Raw genomic sequence first — 24,511 nt, 5'->3', positions numbered from 1 at the left:
TGCTACTAAATGTGTTTGCTTCAGTCTTGAAGTTTGTTTCTAAGCAAACATCTTCTCACTTAGAAGGGAAAAACGGAAACATCCTTCTAATATCTTAGTTTTTTTTTTTGGGGGGGGGGGGGTTAAATCAGGAAATCTGGAGATAATGAGGTTCAGGTTGGGCAAACAAGAACTGCCCCTGCTCTGCCATTTCCTAAACCTGTTTGATCTATTGGCTTCATCCATCAACCTGAACTAAATTCCCTGAACTGAATCTTGGAGATGCAACAATAAAACGGTAGAGGTGACTCACATGAAATGTCCTGTGTCATTGTTTCCAGCCATGGCAGAAGATTTCAGCTTCTGAACCAGAATCCGGATGACGTTGATGAAGATGAAAATGTTGACCTGGTGGAGATGCAAATAAATAACTGTGCAATAATTTTACAAAATTCCTTCTCTAATACCTAGAAATACGTATTTTGTAAGTTTGTCCACTCAAACAAAACTGACAGTAGGTAATCCCAATAATCTATTTTGAACAGTGTCAGATAGAAATTCACTATGAAAAACAAACAATCCCCTTTAGAGAATTTATATCAATTTCACTGAGGGAAATATATATTTGAACCCTCTTGCTGGAAAGACTTAGGTGGCAAAACCCTTATCAGCACAGTAGGTCAGACATTTCCTGCAGTTGATGACCAGGCTTATGCACGTCAGGAGGAACTTTGATCCGCTTTCTTTACAAATGACTTCTAATTCATTCAGATTTGATGGCTGTTGCCAAGCAACCCTGAGTTTCAGCTCTCTATAGGTTTTCCATAGGATTGAGGTCCAGAGACTGGCTGGGCCACTCCGTGACCTTAAATATGCTTCTTCTTCAGCCGTTTCCTGGTTGTCTGAGCTGTAGGTTTGGGATTTTTCATCCTGCTTGAAGACCCACCCACGACCTCTTTTATGCTTCCTGGTGGAGGAAGGAGGTTCTCACTCAGGATTTGATGGTACATGGCTCCACCCATCCTCCCATCCACATGGGGAAGTAGCCCGTGCAGAACCCCCCCCAAACCATTGTGCTTCCACCTCCATGCTTGACTCTGGGGATGGTGTTCTTGGGGTCAAAGGCAGCATTGCTCTTCCTCCAAACATGACAGGTTGGTCTCATCTGGTCATGAACAAGACTCTCTAAATCATGAAAATGTTCAAACTTTGTAAGCACAGCGGGATGGTAAAATAAAGTATCACCAATAGTTTTCTCGGTGACTGTGGTTCCAGCTGCTGTGAGATCATCAACTAACTCCTGCCGTGTTGCTTTAGGCCGGTTTCTCTCTGTTTTCATGATCATGGAAACCCCACCAGGTCCGATCTGGTTTGGAGCCCCAGACCTGCAGGTGGATTGATGCTCATGTTCTTGTATTTTGGCCCAGTTGCACCAACAGTTGTCACGGTAACCTAAAGTTTAAACAGGTGACAGGTTGATAAGGAGAGACTAACTGATCTGTGTGAACCAGAACTCTTAATGGTTTCTCTGGGTTTAAATACTTCTTTCCGTCAATGAAATGCAAATTATTATATATAAACCCCTTAAAGCGGTTTTCTATCTCCCACAGTTCAAATGAACCATTAGGATGACAGGCTGTCAATTTCTTTTCTACAGAATCATCAAGGGATCAAATACTTATATCCTCCACTGTATGATTCTCGTAACCAAACATAATTAGATAAAACGATAAAACAAGCAGAATGGAGCCGTTCTCTGGCTCCTCAGGAGGGTCATGGAGGAATTTAGGGAGGATTTTTCCATTTTGCTTCTGGCATTAAAACCCACTGGACTGTCGGCGTTCCCTCACCAGCAGGGAGGCTGTGATTGGCCCCTTAATGATCCACCATATGCCGACGTTGTCCGTGTCGTCCCAGCAACTGCAGTAAAATAAAAATCCATAAGCATAGCAGAAGTACTTTGCTCATAGAATGGCATCGTGTCCAAAGCACCATCGTTACCCCCTGTCATCGTTGAAGAATCTGGTCAGAACCCAAAGAATGAGAACCACTGATGGGAGTCCTATAAAAAGGAGAAATTGGATCAGTTATTTCTGCTCAGTTAATCCTAACAATAATCCAGAAACAGCTCACGCATGTGTTGTTGTTTTTTTTATTTTAGGGAAGTGTTTGTGGGCTTATGAGGCAGAGTTTACTCAGCATATCACATCATCTGTGTCCCAGTTACAGGCAAAGCAGCAGCAGACAGAAAAATGACGTTTCCAGAAGAAGGAAAAAGGTTTTGGACCGTCCACAGCAACAAGCATCTTGGAAAGAAGGTTTTTACCTATATGTAGAGGAAATAAAGATTCTGTAGTGACAAGGCTTTGGATTCTTTTCAAAAATAAAGTCTTGGTTGCTTCAAGAATCTTCTTTCTGGAGTAAATATGTCAACTTTGGTCAAAGATATTTGATTTCTTTTAACTGCTGCCCATTAAGATTAAATTACATTTTTTTCCTTGTCGCATAAAGATTGAGACACACGATTTATGTTTAACAGATGCAATTACACAAATGAATCAATGGTAAACAGTAAATAATGTGTGAATGGGATGCTTGAGTGCATCTGTAAAGCAGTCCAGCTGTAAAAAATGTTTATGTGCTGCAAGATTATTTATTACACATTTCCAAAAGAGCCGAGCTTCAGGTTAAAAACAATGAATAGTCCTCGACATCTTTTTTATAATTATGTTAAGCGTTAATTAATCCTTAACGTAATAACTTTTGAGTTTTTCTAACAAAGGACCACTGATTGTAATTTAAGGTTTGTTTATTTATTTCCCAAAAAACACAGAATGTAGGTTTTTTTCGTGACAGAAGGGGAACAAAAAGAAGAAAACTTAACATTTCGAGTAAATGTGTGATGTCATACAGTATTTGCTGCCAAAAAAAAAAGAAAAAAAAGAAATGTAGAGAGGAATCCAGGGAACTGGATAGTCCTGTACTAGTACTTGTACTAATCTTTTAGAGAGCAACAAGGAAATTCAGGTACAGACTGGGATTTGTCTCTCAGGACTACAGATTTTTGATTTAATTTGATTTCTTAATTTAACTCTCAACTTATCAAATCAAATCAAACTTTATTTATAAAGCACTTTTCATATAAAAATATAGCACAAAGTGCTTTACATTAAAACACAACAAAATATAAAAACAAGCATTGACGAAATAAAAAATAACTATAAAAAAATAAAAATAATAAAATAAAAAATAAAAATAAAAATAAATGAAATAACTCCACTCCTTTCACACCTCCCACCCCCTAAGTGATGGCAAAGGACAATGAGAAATAGGCTGAGCACAAAAACAGGATGCGGGAAACGCTGATAATTGGAACCTCCCCCTCCGTGAACAGCCGCATAGACAGCCAAATGCAGCATCACAGCGGAGTATTAGGGCTACCATAAAGAAGCAAAATAAACAAATTTATACGTTTATAAGTAAAGTTGTGAAGTTAAATGAAAACATTTCATGTGATTCACGTTGTAAATTTATGCTCCAAAAACTTATAACTTTACATGGAAAAAGTCTTGCTTTTTTTTTTTAAATAAAATGTGTCCCATTTCGCTTTAAAATATGTTCCCACAAAGACAATCGGACTGTTTCATGTTGTTGCATTTCAGAGAAATGGGATGGACATCACACTATTTTAGTTACTCACTCAATCTGCTTTACTTTTCTTTTGTAAATGTATAAAAAAATTAAATTAATAAAAATTATGACCCTTAAATCATAAATTTACTATTTTCTTCTCTTAACATTTTAATCCCTTTTTCCCCCCATAATTTTACGACTTTGTTCTCCTAGACCTGCCTCCAATACTTCCATGTAAGCCCTTTGCTGGCTCATGTTTATTTAGTGAAGCAAAAGAACTTTGAGAACATTTCATGACACATCCATTACACCACCAACTTACAGTAACTGAAAGAAATTTGGTTTTTAGCAGTTTTTATTTTTATTCTAGGATCCTATTTTGGCAATAGTTATTTGTCATAACATATGAAGTGCACAGCAGAAATGGTTCAGTGTTTTATGGAAAACTTCTGACTCATAATTCAAAGTAATATGCAATTCTCAACTGACGATTTAATTGTTTATTTCATTGTGCAATTTGAAAATGGATTATCATATTGAAATCTAAATTACAAAATGCATTTTCTTCCTTTTTCTTTTAACTTGTTTTGTCCAACAACTGAGCGAACAGATGAGCGCTGAAGGCCTTTTGTGCCAGAAAATGGTCTTAAAAACCTGCATAGCTACCCGTAAACACGAGTTTTGAACGCAGAAGCTTGAAATGCGCAATTTTACGCACTCGGCGAGGGCAGTGTGAACCTGTTCAGTCCTCCAGTCACCGTAGAGATTTGGGAATCATTTACTGTACAATGGTTTCAGATTGGGACACAAACAAAGTGCAGCTTTGGCAGCATTTTCTCAATTATTATTGAAGGAATCCAACTTATGACACTGAAGAAAACCGTTTTGCTCGATTCCTCTCACTCTGGGATTTAGCCGAATCGGTTTATTTCAAACCAGTTTGACAAAGAGGGTTTAACGTTTCATCCGTCCTCCTCTGTGTTTTTTTCTTCTATCAATTTATTTTTCTGAAATGCCGTTTGCACAGTGCAACTTTTCTGACTGTGGCTTTAAGCTCCCCACAAAGCCGCCTGAATCTGAAGCTTTGTGTCAGCCTGAACGGGGGGAGCCCTGCCGTTCGTCAGGCCGTCACAAGCCCTGCTTGGGTCGTCGAGCGCCTGATCCAGCAGTCTGAGCGTCTGTCCTGCTGCCATTGTGTCATCGTGATGTCCATCCATCTGACACCCCAGAAAAAAGAGTTCGAATGGGGCGCCACAGCGACCTGCAGAAATTCAGCATCTGGGGCCCAGCATGGCGTCCAACAATTTTCCCTCTGCGAATGCTGCTAAAAAGTGTAAAATAAATAAAAAAAACGTGTGTCTCCAAAGTTATTGTGATGTTTCTCCCCCTGGGTAATCAGACATGGGGGCTGTGGGGGCGTCAAGGCCGAGTGCTGCTGTGCTGCACGGTGACATGTCTGTGGCAGTGCTGCCGTGACAGATGAGGGGGCTGGATGACTTCATTAAAGCCTGTGGAAACAGGCTTTAACAGGAAACGCGCTGACAGACAGAACCCCAACTTTCATGGAAACATCTGAGACAAAAAAGCAGAAAAAGAAACCAAGCTTTTGCTGTTTTGCAAAGATCGTTTGAGCAGGTTTCCGCCCGGCTGGAAATTAAACCTAAACACGGCTGTGCTTCGTATATGAACTGGTCTAATTCTATCTTTGATTACAATCTCCGGCATTAAAAGCAGCAATCAGCTAACCTTTTCACAGCGAACGTGCAATTTTGCGTGCTCCTTCCAATTGATATGGATGATAACAAGGTTATTTTGAGAGACGCTCGAGCATCACTCAGTCATTCAATCACACAGAAAAGGTGAGGGAGTACAAATGTGGTCACTGACAACCTGCAGAAGAACCAAGCTCCTCTCTGAGCAGCCTTACGCGTCACCTCTGGTGCTTCTTCTGTCTTCTGGGACGACACCATTGGTGTTTTCATTAAAAAATTTACTGCCCCCATTCTGTCATGTTCACTCACCCCAGCCTATCAGGATGTACCACCAAAAGTATTTCCTCTGCGAGACGAAAGTGAGCGCCAGCAGGGTCTGCAGATACATGCCCTCCACCAGCAGCCAGAAGTAGTTGGCGAGAATACTGAACTGGAAGAACGCCACGGCCGACTTGCAGGCGGTCTAGACGTGATGCAGGACAACAAAGCCACAAGCATTAGCTTGTACCTCATTAGTGTGTCAAAGAAAAAGGACATAGATAACAAAATTGTATTCTTACTTAACTGCCTGCTCAACCAAATGAGAGACCATTTAGAAAATGTGTTATAAAAAACATTGTTTGCATTATTCCCCCAAAGGAATAAGCAGCAGGAAACGTTATTTTTAAATTAATTTTGTCTTGGTTGGGTATTTAAACAGTGAAATTCCCGCTCCGATCATCTCTTTTTAAAGCGTTTCCAGTGGTCTTTTAATTATAAGTATGACGTTTTTAGCCAAAATCCAAAAACCTACAGGAGTAAGAAATTCACCTCCGAGTGTCAGCGGGACCCCGCCCCCACTTCCTGTCACCCGTCTGTTTACGCCCTCTCCTGCTTATAGCCCCTAACAGACCCAACCTAACATTAACGGAGCAACAACAAAAAACTGGCGATTCAAACAGCCGTACAGTTTGAATCCAGACATCAGCTCAGGCGAGGAAAACAAAGACGTCCATGGATCGATTTGTTTTTCAAGTGGATGCATCAGAATGGAGCACAGCATCCAGCGCCCGGCATGTTTTGTGCCACAAATACACACTGCTTGTTGGATCCTTATTTAAAACTTTTTAAGAAAAGAAATACTCAGAAATGTAATTTTAAGGGTAAACAGCAAAAATGTGTAAATATTTTTTCCATTTTTTCAGCTCTGTTTTTAATTTTTCTCTCTTTTCACATTGTTTATTGTTTGGTAATTAATTCTTAAATAATCAATATCCTCTTGGCCTGTTTAACATGTAAAGCTGCTGTTAAAAAACTTTATTTTTCTGTTGTTGTTTTTTTTTATCTTTATTGTGCAGCAGGCAAGAGAAAAAAGACAATTATTGTCATATTTTCCAGCACATTTGCTTCGTCTCAGCTTTGTGAGGACTGCTGCAAGCTGTCGCGAACAATTACCCTTTAGGTTGACGGTTCTCTGTTTGCCGCAGTTCAGAGTCTCAGGAGTGAAGCAAAGAAAGAGACACTAAGTTAAGTAATTTAAGGAAAATAAAACGTTGTTTTATTTTAATTGAAAAATTATGGGGATAAAGAAAACAAGAAAATTTTATAGAAATGATTAGAAACTGATGGGAAAAACGATCCAATTCAGATTTTGCTTTGACTTCCAGTCTTTCGTTGAAATCTGTGATGTCAGCATTTGCCTCACCGTGGAAATGGAGCAGTGGTCCAAAGTCTCATCTGCAAACAACACGGCGTCCTTAACGAACACGGCGCTGGCTCTCAGGACAAACGAAGAGAAAAGGTTGATGTGGATGTAGTTTCTGGTGCAGTGGAACTTCCTGCGTTTAAAAATAAAGAAGAGCACAGGACACCGCCTTCTAAATAGATCATATTTCATGATAAACAACATTTTCTGTGGAAAACATTTTTTTCCAGCGTGTAATAATTCATCAACCTGTGCTGTGTAACCCTCCAGGCCGTTTCCTGTGAACATGTGGCCTCCAGGCTTCAGATTTAAACTGTAGTCCTCTCTGTGTGCACCTTTAGGTTTTCAGACTCTAGTGAGAGCGAGCATGCTGTGAAATTTCCCTCACGTTGTTCTGAATCTGCATGCATCTGCTGTGGGCTTACCTGAAGGCTGCAAACACCACGATGGCTGTGATGAGGGAGATGAGCGAGGTGGCGTAGCCGACAGTGTACACCTGTCTGAAGGTGTAGAGGTAACTCGTCTGGAGAGGGAAAGTCCACGAGAAAGAGAACAAAACACCAGAGTTAACCCATTAAAACACTCACAAGAGGTTTAAAATCCACAAAAATAGATAGGATTTCTTTCTAAAACGTCTTTTTTCTTAATGTTCCTCTCTGATCATCTATTTTTAAAGGCATTCCCGGTGGTCTTTGAATCATTATTATGCCGTTTTTAGTCAAAACCTTTCTAGGACATAGTTTCTGCAGAGCAGAGGGAGTTTGTTAGAAATTCACCTCTGAGTTGTGGGCGGGACCATCCACCCACAACTCACGTTGAGAACTATTTATTGTTTTTTATGGCATTTTATGTCACAAATTCGATCTTTTTCAATCTGCATTTCTTTCGTCTGCTCCTGATTCACAGTGATTTGAATAAAAAAAAATTCAGAAATGCTGTTTTGAGCTTGATTATCTTTCTATACATCCTGCATCATTAGAAAAATCCCACAAGAACATGTTAAAAACACCCAAAACACAAATTTCATTCAAGTGAGTTTTAAAAAAAAATAAATGTGACAAAGAAGTATTGAAATACGAAAAAATGTGTTCTTACCTCAGATTCCGACTCATTATCGTCACTAAAATCACACGCCTCCTCATAAGGCGGATACATTTCAGACCATCCCTCCACGTTACAGTTCCTGAACACATAGCCTGACAATGAGGCAACAAAAAAGGGCAAAGAATAGTAGTTTAGTGATGGAACCAGACACAAAAAAAATCTAATTTGGTTTCTCTTTCATGCAAACTTTTGATGCAACTAAGAAAAAAAATCGTTTTTTCAGACGGTGAGGATAGCTCAAACCCAATAAATGTTTACAGGTTTGTCAATTTTAATTGAAAAATGTAGGTTTATTTGAACCAACTCTTCTAAGCTGGAGACACAAACTATTATTTTGTGTCTGCAGTTGGCAGATGACAGTCCCGACGCCAAAGGATTCAGGCTTCATAAAATATCAGTATATTGAATCTCCGGGTAGATGGAATGTGAAATGACCTCTCTTTATAGTTTGTTTAGCTTTTGCTTTGGTCAGCCTATGAGGCGAACACAATGCCCTTTATCTTTTGAATTGTCTTTCTTACTTTGCTGCGGCTGATTCGACCATTTAGTGCTCTAGAAATGTTCTGAGGGGGAGAGTCCTTGAAATCCTCCAAACGCCCTTTGGACATTACTGACTTTGGCCCTTTTTTGTTCCCTAAGTGCTGCAGTCAGTCAGAGAACATGTGACGCTTTCATGGCTGCTTAAGTCCTGCTGAACATCCATTTGGAAACAGCAGGTGTCAGGGGAAGGTTGTCAGCTGGATCTCTCGCTGCAAAGCTGTGGGACCGGTTATCAGCATGTGTGTGCTGCAGATAGCAAAGCCAGGAGCTACCCAGAAGTCTGCTTGTTTACTTAAAAACGTTAAGCATGGCAAGGAGAATTTCGCCTTTTGAACTGAGACTCAAATCTCCGATCTGTAATTCCAAATGAGCTGCACTCTCCATCCTCCTGAAGGATGATGGGACATAACTCATACAATGATCCTGACCTTCACCTTCGAATTGCCGTTACGATCCAATCACGCTGACAGAACAGGAGAGCAGCAATTGCTGCTTGAAATATGAGCAGTCTGTAATTTGAAGGGATATTTGTGGAGGTAAAACACTGGAACAAAGAAACAAGGAAGTCTACAGCTTTACTAGCAAACAAACAAACGTGAATGATTTTTGCGGCTCCCTGATCCGCTCTGAAAAATCACACGGATAATTAAAGTTAGCACCAGACAACGGCAAAGAATGCTTTATGAACAGGAAGTTTCCCTCCGTCGCCATGGAAACGAGAACTGCTCCGTCGCCTGCCTCAGGAACCGACCTTGATTGCTGGAGAAATGCTGGAAGACTTCAGAACAGGACAGATTCACCACCTGCCCCACTTCAGCTCTCAACCAGCATCCGATCTCATCCCACTCCGTCCTACATCCTGCAAGGACAAGAGGAGGAGCGACGGCGGGGTCAGCCGGCTAACAAAGGCACAAAGATGATCAAACAGACGACAGAAAAGAGAATCACCACCCTTCACATCTTAGCAAGCTTTGTTTTTCACGTTTCGCACATCTTAACGTGATATTTTCTCAAATATTATTTTGTCCTTTATCTGCATCTGTCACTCGAAAGCTCCGACACGTAGACACCTCCGGGTGGGAGTTTGATATTATTGGATGATCCGCGAGTTTTTGCTTGCTTTACCGGCCTCTCAACTGATACTGTCCAAACTCATTTCACGCTGAATAAAGGAAAGCCTTAAGAATTGTACTTTTTCATGCAATAAAGCCCAAACGCACACCACCAGCATGCCTTAAAAAACCAACTCTGTAATTTGAACAGGAATCCTTTGTTATATTTTCAAAAACCGGAGGCTACGGTGCTGAGAATAGAATTAGAAATTGGATTCTGTATCTGTGACATCCAAGAGTCCCCTGTGTTTGGGTAAAAATGAAAAATAATGGATTGTGGATTCCTCCAAGAAGTTTGAAACCCTAACCACCAGGCTGGGTAAAATTGTTTAAGGTGGTATTTTTGTGTGAGAAAGCAGGATACAGCTCCTAACGAAGGATGTCCACAGTAATCCGTTTCTTAACTCCTCCTGACAAAAGATGGTTCCTGGTGCAGTTCTGTGAGGAGGATTAGAGATAACAATTATCTGTTACGGACTCCGTTTGTGCCATTTTATGCAACAAAAACATTTGTGTGTGTGTGTGTCATCCTAATGGTCGGTTCATTTGGACAGTGAGAGATAGAAATCGAGAAATCAATGTTTAGCTATCAATTGATAAACATTTATTTGCATTTCATTGAGGGAAACATGTATTTGATCCCCCATAGATTTCTGGTTCACACAGTCCGGTTACAATCTCCTAATCAACCTGTCACCTGAATTAAAGGCACCTGAAATGGACTAACCACCTGTACAACAGACACCTGTCCACAGATTCAGTGCATCACTCAGACTCCAAACTTTCCAACTTGGGAAAGACTAAAGAGTTTTCAGTAGATTGAAGGGAGAAGATTGTGGACCTGCACCAGACCGGACTGGACTACAAAACTATCAGCCATAAGCTGGAGGTTACCATGACAACTGTTGGTGCAACTGGGCCAAAATACAAGAACATAAGCATCAATCCACCTCCAGGTCTGGGGCTTCAAACCAGATCGGACCTGGTAGGGTTTCCATGATCATGAGAACAGAGAGAAACCGGCCTAAAACGACACGGCAAGAGTTAGTTGATGATTTTGAAGCAGCTGGAACCACGGTCACAGAGAAAACCATTGGTGATACTTTATTTTATGGTTTAACATCTTTCAAAGCTCACTAAGGCCCCTCCGCTTAAGAAGGCAGATGTGTAGGCCCGCCTGAAGTTTGAACATCTTCATGATTTAGAGAGAGATTGGGAGAAGGTGCTGTGGTCAGATGAGACCAACATGGATCGGCATGGAGCTACTTCCCTGTGTGGATGGGAGGATGGGCGGAGCCATGTACCATCAAATCCTGAGTGAGAACCTCCTTCCTCCACCAGGAAGGTCATGGAGTGGCCCAGCCAGTCTCTGGACCTCAATCCTATGGAAAACCTATAGAGAGCTGAAGCTCGGGGTTGCTTAGCAACAGCCATCAAATCTGAATGATTTAGAAGTCATTTAAAAAGAAGAAAGGACCAAGTTCCTCTTGAAATATGCAGAATCCTACAAGAAACATCTGACCTCTGTGCTGCTGCTAAGAGTTTTGCCACAAACTGCAGTCTTTCCGGCAAGATGGTTCAAATACTTATTTCCCTCAATGAAATGCAAATAAATGTTTACAAATTCTTTAAAGTCGATTTCGTGTTGTTTTTTTTAATCTCTCACCATAAGGATGACAGAAGCCACAAAATCAACAAACTGATGTCCTCCACTGTAAATGTTCATATATCACAAAGTGGGTGAGCTTTTTGATATAAACAAACATGTACTGCTAATCAGATTGCTTTATGCTACACAGAACTTCTTCCATTCTGCGTCATGAGTGTACAAAACACATTTTCCTAATCACAGCGTCTGGTGGCGTCTGCGTTGTAATTAGATTTTTCCACGGGTAAATCACAACAGATAAGGAAAAGATAATAGCGTTTTGTTTGTGCAGACACTTGGCTTCAAAGATTAACTGCTGACATTTAGCTGAGACACACCAGTCGGAGTAAAATCTGCATTATTTTTTTTTTTCGGAGCCCCCTGATAAACGGACAAATGTAATCCATTCTTCACCTTTTCTCTGAAATGTGTCGGCAGGTTCACTAGAACCGGGTGGCTTGAAGGCGGGGTAATTCACTTCAGCGACTTCTGGGGCCATGAGGCGGATATTTGTGAAGCGAAGGAGGTAGACGGCCGTTAAAACTGACCAATCGGCTGAAGGCCGTCGCTTTGAATTGTGTTCTGTGATGCTGCAGGTGAAAGCATCACCAACACATGTTGCACCATTGCCGTCCGCATGGCGACTTTATCGTGTCATGCAGTTTTCACCTCTGTGTCTCACTCGGGGTAAATCAACTCAAAAACCACTGCGGGGAGTTTTCACGACATTTAGCACAGATTATCCTGGTGCCCTGAAGACTTATCAAAACCACAACGACGGCTCGTCACCTCAGACTCCATTTGTGTTTTCGATTCTTCGACTTTAGACTTTAGACATTCAGGAGCCCCTGAAGAGGCTTCCACTAAAATCTACTCAACAAAAGTGCACACGACACAAAAATCCCATTTCTTTTTTTAAGCCAAAGCTTAATGAGGATTAAAAAAAAGCCACACCCCTCTTTAAAATAAATGTATTTTGGTGGGACACACAGGAAACTGTCAAATTGTTTGTTTTGGTGACCCGGTTTGGATGGAATATGATGAATGGAAATGCTTTAAAGCAAGAGAACAACAACCTGAAAATCATTTAGAGAAGCTTTTATTGTTGTAAACGTGAAGGACCTTTGGAAGGACAAAGAAAAAAAAAGTTATATTTACGCATAAAACATGTAAAAAAAAAACATTAAATACGAGATGTTACTGATGTTTTTCCCTTATTATAAGAGAAAAAATCTGCCAATGAAACAATTAGAACTTGGTAAGATTCTTTGGTTGTGATGTTTTGCTCTTTAAAGATGATTTAAGATAATAAAACTTTCTATAAAGACTCAAATTTAGATGTATTTGACATAATTTTTTATTGTTTAAAAAAAAAACAGTTGTATACATTTAAAAGTAGGTGTGCAGTTTTTCCCCAAATAATTTTCCATTTTAGGTTTTAGTCCAAATCTTATTTCCAGACCATAATCACCTCCAGGTTAGAATTCCACATTTTAAGCTACATTTGTTTTAAATGCCTTTGCTTTTGCTGCAGCAGCTCTAAAACTCAGTTCATGTCACTAAGTCCTCTCCTAAAACCCACTTTTTAAACTGGGCTTTTAATATATAGTGAAGAGGTTCCCTCTTTTTCTTTTATCCCACCATATTTTCATTCATTTTTTCTATGAAATATTTGAGAAATGTTTTGTTTGAACAAAGCATCTTTATAGGCATTTCTTTGTATCTTTCTATTCTGTCACTGAGCAGCACTCTAGGTCTGCATGGACAATTTAAGTCAATAAAGCTCATTATTATTTTATCACAAAAAATTTTGTGTCGATGTTGTGTTTTTACTTTTATCCTATGTTGTTAAATGCATTTGCTCTCTTATGAGTCCAGTTTCCCTTAAATCAAGAGTCTGTGTTTTGAGACAAGACCGCTGTTTACAAATGGAACTTTTGCTTAGAAATACAGTTATAAAGTAAAAAAATAACTAACTAAATAAGATGTAATGACTCAACAGGATATTTGAATTGCATTACCTTAGAACAAGGAATTTCATTGTATTAAAAACTAGTTTTGCCTTAAATTAAGTGTATTTAAACTAGAAACCAAATGAAAATACTTGAGGTTTTGTGTTTTTGCTGTGTAAAAAGATCTGATTTTTGTGAATTGAAATAATTAAACACTCTCTTCACAAATATATACCTCATTAAATAACAAGCCTGTATCTGAAAATCTGAGTTGGAGGACACGGTGGTGAGACTTTATGTGACTTAAATGACGACTACTCTGTGTTAAAGGTGGTCAGTAACAGAACGCTGCTCCAGGCTTCACACACAAGACTTTTAGTACACACAAATGACAAATTTAACAAAAGGAAAAAAATACCTCCCACCTCTTTTGAAATAACTCTGAGCCTAAATTAATTAGCGCCAAAGTCGCCAACGCTTGTTAAACCTCTGCGTCTTGTGATGGAAGAAGCCCTTTGTGGAAACAACGATAAGAAGCTTAAAACTGGCAGAAAAGAGTGGTTTGGAAAACAAAGGAAGTGGTAATAAGCCTGCAGTTAATGTGTATGTGTTCAGCTGGAGATAAAAATTAATTACATGTATTTAATCTCAGGATGATTTACAGATTTCGTTCTGGTGACTCTCTGACGTCAGCTCTGAATCTCTAAATAAAAATTTGAATTTTTTTTTTTCTCTGGAGGAAGCGTCTTTCTAAGCACACGCCGGAGTAGGTTAAGCTCTAGCTTTACAGAAACTGGTTTCATGTCAACAAAAGACCTAAAAGGAGCAGCAACAGCAGCTTTCAGTGACTTTCTGGCGGCAGAGGCACATTAATGGCTCTTTTCATAGGAGGCACATACATTAGCCACATCATCTGAACAGGTGCAGCTGCAGCATCATGAACGGCGCCGAACACCAGAAGAGCAGGCCTGATTTCATCACTGGAGTTTGCCGTGCGCGTTTTCTGACACGACGAAGACCTGAATTACAGTGTTTTCCTGTAATGAAGCAAAGGTCTTAATTCAGAAAGAGGAGGCTGGCATTGCGTGCCAACATTTCAGCACAAATCTAATCCAGCCACTGAGGTGTTGACTACAGCGGATCTCGGTGATGGGAGGAAGCGTGTCTTAACGCGCTGGCAGTACGTGGGCCGACGCAGCAAACAATAAAGGTGGGTGTTCTGATCCACATCCACCGCTGCCTGGAAACTACCTCCATGAAAAAAAAAAAGCTGTGATGTGGATTCCCCTCATCCCTGTTTGCCCGTGATTCTACAAATGTAAAGATGGATTGCAAGTTTGTCTTAGTGTTGATTGTTGTTTGATTCATTGTGTTTCAGATTAGGTGCATGAAAATCCTTTCTTCAGCTTTATTTAAATTAAAGAACTCACAGATGCATCCAGCTCCTTTCAAACTGTTTTGAAGCGATAATTGACTTAAAAACACCCATTCAAAGTGTTTTTCTGTCGTTTCTAAAGATTTTTTTAAATGTTTTTTGTGTGTAAAGTAATGATGGGATGTCATCTGGATTTGGGGCTTGATTGATTGATTGAACAAGTCAGATTGCTCCCATTTCTTGCATAAGACTTTAACAATAAAATTGTAATTTTTGGAATTGGTTTCATTCCAAGGTACTTAAAAACAAACAAGCAAATTTATATATTTACATAAATGTTTCTAACTTAGGATAATTAGCCATAAATCGATTGTAAAATCAAAAGATCAGAATCGAAAGAAGCATACACATGCACTCATGTATGTACATGTAGACATATGCAAATGCATATCCCCAATATTAATGCAAAGTTCATTTAAAGCCCGTTCTGATCATCCTTTGATCCATTTTCAAAGTGGTCTTTTAGTTACGGCGATGCAGTCTCTAGCAAAAATAAACATTGTTCCTGTAGAGCTGCAGGAGTTCACCTGTAGAAATTCCCCTCTGAATTGTGGGCGGGACCATCAGTGGCAAGTAACCCCGCCCCCTCACCCTTCTTGTTGCTGAGAGCTCAGCCCAGCGTATTTCTACGTCACAAACACGTTGTTTTTTTCAAACTGCATTTTTTTTGTCTCCACCTGATTCACAACAATTTGAATAAAAAATACTCAGAAATGCTTTTTTTTTTACTATCTATGTCCATCATCAGAAAAATGACATGTTAAAAACACCAAAAACATGATTTTGATCTGAGAGGGTGTTTAAAGAATGCAGTTTTTGCAAGACATTATTTGAAATTTGACCAGTAAAACTGTAAGAAAAAATTGTGTTATCCCAGTTTTAAATTGTCAATATGAACCAATTAATGAAGGAGTGAAAAGGTAAGAATGGCTCAGAAGTGAGTAACAGTTCAAACGTACAAGTTTTGAAGAAACTGAATTCAAACAAAAGTTCTTTTTGCCACTTTTGCAGATGCTCATCACGCGACGGATGTGCACCGATCATCCATCATCCATCTATCATCCATCCATCATCCATCCATCCATGAATCCATCCATCATCCATCCATCTATCGTCCAGCCATCCATCCATTCATCATCCATCGTCCATTCATCATCCATCCATCTACCATTCATTCATCATACATCCATCCATCATCCATTGTCCATTCATCATCCATCCATTCATCCATCCATCCATCCATCATTCATCCATCCATCCATCATCCATCCATTCATCTATTTATCCATCCATCCATTCATCCATTTATCCATCCATCCATCCATCCATCCATCATCCATTTATCCATCCATCATCCTTCCATTCATCCATCGTCCATTCATCATCCATCGTCCATTCATCATCCATCCATTCATCCATCCATCATCCATCCATTCAACCATTTATCCATCCATCCATCCATCCATCGTCCATTCAACATCCATTCATCCATCGTCCATCCATCCATCCATCCATGGTCCATCCATCTATTCATCATCCATCCATTCATCATCCATCCATCAATCCATCCATTCATCCATCCATCATCCATCCATTCAACCATTTATCCATCCATCCATCCATCCATCGTCCATTCAACATCCATTCATCCATCGTCCATCCATCCATCCATCCATCCATGGTCCATCCATCTATTCATCATCCATCCATTCATCATCCATCCATTCATCCATCCATCCATCCATCATTCATCCATCCATCCATCATCCATCCATTCATCTATTTATCCATCCATCCATCCATTCATCCATTTATCCATCCATCCATCCATCCATCATCCATTTATCCATCCATCATCCTTCCATTCATCCATCGTCCATTCATCATCCATCGTCCATTCATCATCCATCCATTCATCCATCCATCATCCATCCATTCAACCATTTATCCATCCATCCATCCATCCATGGTCCATTCAACATCCATTCATCCATCGTCCATCCATCCATCCATCCATCCATGGTCCATCCATCTATTCATCATCCATCCATTCATCACCCATCCATCAATCCATCCATCATCCATCCATCCATCATCCATCCATCAATCCATCCATTCATCCATCCATCATCCATCCATCCATTGTCCATCTATTCATCATCCATCCATCCATCCATCCATCCATCCATCCATCATCCATTCATCCATTTATCCATCCATCCATCCATCATCCATCCATTCATCCATTTATCCATCCATCCATCCATCATCCATCCATTCATCCATCCATCAATCATCCATCCACCAATCCATCATCCATCCATCCATCACCCATCCATCATCCATCCATCCATCCATCAATCGTTTAGCCATCCATCCATCCCTACATTCATCATCCATCCATTCATCCATTTATCCATCCATCCATCCATCATCCATTTATCCATCCATCATCCTTCCATTCATCCATCGTCCATTCATCATCCATCGTCCATTCATCATCCATCCATTCATCCATCCATCATCCATCCATTCAACCATTTATCCATCCATCCATCCATCCATCGTCCATTCAACATCCATCCATCCATCGTCCATCCATCCATCCATCCATCCATGGTCCATCCATCTATTCATCATCCATCCATTCATCTATCCATCACCCATCCATCAATCCATCCATCATCCATCCATCCATCATCCATCCATCCATCAATCCATCCATTCATCCATCCATCATCCATCCATCCATTGTCCATCTATTCATCATCCATCCATCCATCCATCCATCCATCCATCATCCATCCACTCATCCATTTATCCATCCATCCATCCATCATCCATCCATTCATCCATTTATCCATCCATCCATCCATCATCCATCCATTCATCCATCCATCAATCATCCATCCACCAATCCATCATCCATCCATCCATCACCCATCCATCATCCATCCATCCATCCATCCATCAATCGTTTAGCCATCCATCCATCCCTACATTCATCATCCATCCATCACCCATCTATCATCCATCCATCATCCATCCATCCATGAATCCATCCATCATCCATCCATCATCCATCCATTTATCGCCCAGCCATCCATCCATCCACCAATCCATCATCCATCCATCCATCACCCATCCATCATCCATCCATCCATCCATCCATCAATCGTTTAGCCATCCATCCATCCCTACATTCATCATCCATCCATCACCCATCTATCATCCATCCATCATCCATCCATCCATGAATCCATCCATCATCCATCCATCATCCATCCATTTATCGCCCAGCCATCCATCCATTCATCCATCCATCATCCATCCATTCATCCATGTATCCATCCATCCATCCATCATCCATTCATCCATCCATCATCCATCCATTCATCCATTTATCCATCCATCCATCCATCCATCATCCATCGTCCATTCATCATCCATCCATCATCCATTCATTCATCATCCATCACCCATCAATTCATCCATTTATCCATCCATCCATCCATCGTCCATCCATCCATCCATCCATTCATTCATTCATTCATTCATTCATTCATTCATTCATTCATTCATTCATTCATTCATTCATCCATCTATCCATTGTCTATCCATTTATCCATCCATCCATTCATCCATCATCCATCCATCCATTTATACATCCATGGTCCATCCATTCATCTATCCATCAATCATCCATCCACCAATCCATCATCCATCCATCCATCACCCATCCATCATCCATCCATCCATCCATCTATCGTTTAGCCATCCATCCATCCCTACATTCATCCTCCATCCATCACCCATGTATCATCCATCCATCACCCATCCCTACATTCATCCATCCATCCATCCATCTATCGTTTAGCCATCCATCCATCCCTACATTCATCATCCATCCATCACCCATCTATCATCCATCCATCATCCATCCATCCATGAATCCATCCATCATCCATCCATCTATCGCCCAGCCATCCATCCATTCATCCATCCATCATCCATCCATTCATCCATTTATCCATCCATCCATCCATCCATCATCCATTCATCCATCCATCATCCATCCATTCATCCATTTATCCATCCATCCATCCATCCATCATCCATCGTCCATTCATCATCCATCCATCATCCATTCATTCATCATCCATCACCCATCAATTTATCCATTTATCCATCCATCCATCCATCGTCCATCCATCCATCCATCCATCCATTCATTCATTCATTCATTCATCCATCTATCCATTGTCCATCCATTTATCCATCCATCCATTCATCCATGCATCCATCCATCCATTTATACATCCATGGTCCATCCATTCATCTATCCATCAATCATCCATCCATCAATCATCCATCCACCAATCCATCATCCATCCATCCATCCATCACCCATCCATCATCCATCCATCCATCCATCTATCGTTTAGCCATCCATCCATCCCTACATTCATCTTCCATCCATCACCCATTTATCATCCATCCATCACCCATCCATCATCCATCCATCCATCCACCCATCTATCGTTTAGCCATCCATCCATCCCTACATTCATCATCCATCCATCACCCATCTATCATCCATCCATCATCCATCCATCCATGAATCCATCCATCATCCATCCATCTATCGCCCAGCCATCCATCCATTCATCCATCCATCATCCATCCATTCATCCATTTATCCATCCATCCATCCATCCATCATCCATTCATCCATCCATCATCCATCCATTCATCCATTTATCCATCCATCCATCCATCCATCCATCATCCATCGTCCATTGATCATCCATCCATCATCCATTCATTCATCATCCATCACCCATCAATTTATCCATTTATCCATCCATCCATCCATCGTCCATCCATCCATCCATCCATCCATTCATTCATTCATTCATTCATCCATCTATCCATTGTCCATCCATTTATCCATCCATCCATTCATCCATGCATCCATCCATCCATTTATACATCCATGGTCCATCCATTCATTTATCCATCAATCATCCATCCATCAATCATCCATCCACCAATCCATCATCCATCCATCCATCACCCATCCATCATCCATCCATCCATCCATCTATCGTTTAGCCATCCATCCATCCCTACATTCATCCTCCATCCATCACCCATCTATCATCCATCCATCATCCATCCATCATCCATCCATCCATCATCCATCCATCCATCATCCATCGTCCATCCATCCATCCCTACATCCATCCATCCATCCATCCATTATCCATCCATCCATCCATCGATCCATCTTCCATCCATCCATCCATCCATTATCCATCCATCATCCATCCATCCATCCATCCATCCATCCATCACCCATCCATTATCCATCCATCCATCCATCTATCGTTTAGCCATCCATCCATCCCTACATTCATCCTCCATCCATCACCCATCTATCATCCATCCATCATCCATCCATCATCCATCCATCCATCATCCATCCATCCATCATCCATCGTCCATCCATCCATCCCTACATCCATCCATCCATCCATCCATTATCCATCCATCCATCCATCGATCCATCTTCCATCCATCCATCCATCCATTATCCATCCATCATCCATCCATCCATCCATCCATCCATCCATCCATCCATCTTCTTCTACTCATTTGATGCAAAATAGAAATCTGGCTTTGCACTGAAGTGGGGAAATTATAATTTTGGGACCTGTCCACACCAGTTACCCTCCACCCAAGTACACAGAATACGCTACCACAGGACCCCCAGATCCAAACAAAAAGCCAAACACGGGAGATCCCACTGCAGCGTTCTTGTCCACTAAGAAGGCCCAATCAATGACGTGGAGGAAAACATTGGAGTTAAAAATGTTAAAGGAACAAAATCAATCAAAACTGAAACAGATATAAATAACCAGATAAGTTAATAAATAAACCTTACTAGACATATATCAGTAGAAATATTCTTCCATCTAATTTCTGTTCAAGTTGATGGTGAATTAAGTGGAATTAAGTGAAGCAGTTCGTAAAAGTAAATGAGAAGATCTAACTCTTAATTATCTACCTGTTAAGCTTGTGTGCAGAAAGTCAGAGTGTAAATTTTCTCTTTTTTGTGGTTTTTGATCGTCTTCAAGACTTCAGGAACTTTTTTTTAACGAAGTAACGTAAATAAAAAGAGGAAAAGTTTGGCTGACAGACAAAGCAGATCTAGCTGAGAAATTAAACACATTTCAATCGTATAAAAAATAATGTATAGCTACATGTAAACTCTATTTTCCAAAATGACAAGTGATGCTTGTCATATCTGAATATACAGCCTTTTGTGTAATATAGTCTTATAGCAATGCCTGAATATTACATCTAAATTTGTTGCCTTATTAACATCAAATCTTTACCCAGCGGTTTGTGAGCCATCCAATCTTTATTTGCATTTTAAAAGGATTAAACTTTGTTTTTTCCTCTAAATGAACCTTGTATGGTTTGTGAAGTGTTGGAGTTTACACCTAAAAAAATGTTTTTCAAACTCACAATCCGGAATTGGAGTCATGCAAGCTTTTCAGCACACTTCAGCTTCCCGTCTCCTTCAGAAAAACAGCAAAACTCATAAATTATGGAAGTTCATACAAGCTTCTTTTGGACTGACATCTTCAAGTTCAAAACTACATGAAACCTTCGACATCTCGGGAGGGAAAAAAAAGAAAAAATCTCCCATTCCCTGCGTGACAAAACCTTCAGAGATTACCTGAAATGACTTGTCAAGAAGGTGATTATTCAGTTCAAACGTATCTTTCTGATTACTTTCTTCCCTCCACTCCACTGTCTCTATTCCTGGGCTCTGGTTGGCTCTGGGGAAAGCTACACTTTGCACTTGAATGTCAGTCACCTCATTTAAGATTAACAAGGTTTTCCTACATGTAGGAAATGACTTTGAGACAAAGACAATGTGAGCTTTGCTTAGAAGAGAACAGAGGCATGTTTTCATTAATTACACACTCACCGTCTACATTAACCCGTTCTAGACTTCCCATGTCCAATCCGGAATTTTCGTTTAGCCACTAAAAGGGGATGCATTTTTATGAATCAAAGGGGATTCAATGGAGCTAATTACAAACAAGAGTCACTGATAGGTATAATTTGAGAAGCCCCACATGAGTTTCCTGCTCTGCGTGATCACACATGACCTGCACTGCTGGCATCGCCGTCTAAACACGCCTAGACTTCGACAGCCAAATTAATCAACAGTAATTTATCTGCACCGTGGCACCGGGATGACAGCTTTTTACCTGAGTGCTAAGCAGCTTCAGCATTCGTTAATATCAAATTAGTCTGGAAATGTTCAAGTCCCCACACTCTCCCAGCGGGGATCTGATCGCACCTTGTTGTTGTTGTTGTTGGAGAAGAATTTCTAATAAAGATAAAAAATAAAATAAAAAAGACGGGTTGTTTTGGAGACATTTCAGCCTGAAATGTCAGATTTTCCCCTTTTTTCGACGACATCTATGTGTCTGATGTGAAGGACAAGCAGGTTTCACTGCATGTCTATGAGAATCGTGCAGAAAATATGCAAAAACACAGTCATTTCTCAAAACTTTGACTGACATTTTGTCAATTTATGTCTTAAGGGTCACTAAAAACCCAACCATGATCAAAACAACTGTGTTTAGCTTTTCATACATGATGACAAATCCACTAAAAGTGAGAGTAAAACCACAAAAAATTCACAAACTGAGCCTTTTTGTTGTTCAGCAAACTAATTTTACAAGAAACTCAGCTAGTTTTTAAGCAGTTTGTTCATTAGAACATCAGGATGTCAGTTAAAATGCTGCTTGAAGAAAACAATCAATGTTCTGAAGTGAACAAAACTGGTTTTAGTTGATTTAAGTGGAACAGTGCACAGTAAAGTGAAACCTCTAACCCATTTTTACGTGATCTTTAAAATATCTTTTTTGTTTTTGTTTTATGAAATTATCCGCAAATATTTTTGCCTTACTGCCGGTTTTAAAGATTCATTAAACTATATTTTTCCTGTCTAAGAGAGTGATATTATTACAGAAAAAGCTAAAAAATAATTTTTAAAAAAGTAAAAACGTGTCAAATAAAACATATAAATTTGTTGAATGATAGTCTGAAAAACCCTAATGGTCAACTGCTGGATTGGTGAAAACGTATTTGCATTGAAAATATCCTAATTTCAGATTTGGAAATGGTTTATTTCAAGCAATAAAAACAAAAATTTAAACTAAAAACGACACATACATCAAATTAAGGCTAATAAGTTTGAATAATTCAATTAATATTACTCTCAAGCATAAATAGACCTATTAAGCACAGTACAGGACACATAAACCATTTAAAATGACGTTTGTCCAAAATGAGTTTCATTTCAATTTATTTGATTTAAAATGCCCCCATTCTTTATCATTCCAGAGGGCATATTAGCAAATTTATGTATGTAAATGTGCTTTCACGCATCCAGATGAGAGTATTGTAGCTTCATTGAGGCTGCATTAGTGCGTAACTGAGACGCAGCAGGGGCAGCACGCGCGGACTCACCGCTGTGGTCGCTTTGGTTTTGCACCTCGATCCTCCTCCTCTGACTGCAAACCTCTCGAGCCCTCAGGTGCTGGGAGATGATGGCGCAATCCGGATGGATTGCTTTTCCCTGTAAATATAATGCAAACATGCATCAGACTTGTGCAGCCTCCTCCGCGTGAGGCTGTTCCTCCTGCAGCAGCTTGTGCGTAAATGTGTGCCGCGATGGAGAGAAAAGGGGATTCAAACTCCTTTATTCCAAAAATACTAATAATAAAAACTACAAACGTTTGAGGGTGAGCTTGTTGACATCCAGTTCCTAAAAATAGCTGCAGCCTGATGAGAAGTTGGCTTTTGTCAGAATATCTTTGGCAAAATCACGCGCAAAGCAATCAAACTCCCCCAGCCCCACGAATCCACTCGTTGATCCCGCTGATCCCGTCTTTGATTGATCACAGCCTTGAAGGATGCAGGTGGATGGAAAACTGCTAATTAGTGTCAACAGCATAATGATGACGGGTTATTTTCTGCCCATGTGTGGTGCATGCCCAAAATAGCCAGTGAAGGACAGCCGGGATGAAAATGTTAACAGAATTAGAGCTGAGAGGTCATTGAGAATAAAGGAGATCGGTGCCTCGTTAGAAACAAGGCGCGACTTTAAGGGAGGGGGGGTCAAAAGGGAGAACTTTTAGTCCAGTTTGACGCGCCTTTAGCACTTGGATTCTACAGGAAACGTGTTTATGTGAAGGGAAACGCCACTCACCATTGGGCTGGACCACAGCTGGAGATACAGGACGAGGAACGTGACTTTCTCATGTCGACCTTTGAGCCCACTGGACATGTCCATCATTGATCCAATCGGTGATGTTTGGGCAAAACCGGATTCCTCTTGTTTGATCTTCCAGTTGCCGAGTAGAGCTGGATCAGATCCGCGATTCTCCCCGTGAGCTGCAAACTTGAGGAGTGGAGAGGAGAGCGGAGGAGAGGAGAACTGCTGCAGCACATCTGCTGCTGCGTAAAAGCAGTGACTCTCCATTCAGACGACGGGGACGCCTCTCCAAACGAAGCGACAGTGACCTAATTTCAAGTTCACGTAGTCGGTTTAGGAGCTGCTGAGTCAAACTTTGATAGCAGCTCATGTTCAAGACATATTTTAAGCTTATTCATTTCTTAA

At 40.4% G+C, this 24,511-nt stretch overlaps 1 protein-coding gene across 2 annotated transcripts in view; it reads right to left on the bottom strand.

Annotated features, from left to right (window-relative positions):
• The window catches only part of LOC101159138 (vasoactive intestinal polypeptide receptor 1-like), a 30,807-nt gene extending 6,296 nt beyond the window's left edge, over positions 1-24,511 (bottom strand). Inside the window, exons 1-10 of one of the 2 annotated variants that reach the window (XM_004079502.3) lie at positions 24,101-24,511; positions 23,359-23,467; positions 9,404-9,511; positions 8,104-8,204; positions 7,434-7,531; positions 7,009-7,141; positions 5,634-5,787; positions 1,981-2,041; positions 1,830-1,899; positions 293-387 (exon numbers count right to left, since the gene is read on the bottom strand). In XM_004079502.3, the coding sequence (XP_004079550.3) occupies positions 293-387; positions 1,830-1,899; positions 1,981-2,041; positions 5,634-5,787; positions 7,009-7,141; positions 7,434-7,531; positions 8,104-8,204; positions 9,404-9,511; positions 23,359-23,467; positions 24,101-24,373 (1,202 nt within the window). In that variant the 5' untranslated portion in view covers positions 24,374-24,511. The remainder of the gene's footprint in view (positions 1-292; positions 388-1,829; positions 1,900-1,980; positions 2,042-5,633; positions 5,788-7,008; positions 7,142-7,433; positions 7,532-8,103; positions 8,205-9,403; positions 9,512-23,358; positions 23,468-24,100) is intronic. The other variant, XM_020711199.1, reaches the window with a different exon arrangement.

Source organism: Oryzias latipes, chromosome 17 (assembly GCF_002234675.1).
Source record: "Oryzias latipes chromosome 17, ASM223467v1".
Lineage (NCBI taxonomy): Eukaryota > Metazoa > Chordata > Actinopteri > Beloniformes > Adrianichthyidae > Oryzias > Oryzias latipes.
This window is presented reverse-complemented; position numbering and strand designations above follow the sequence as displayed.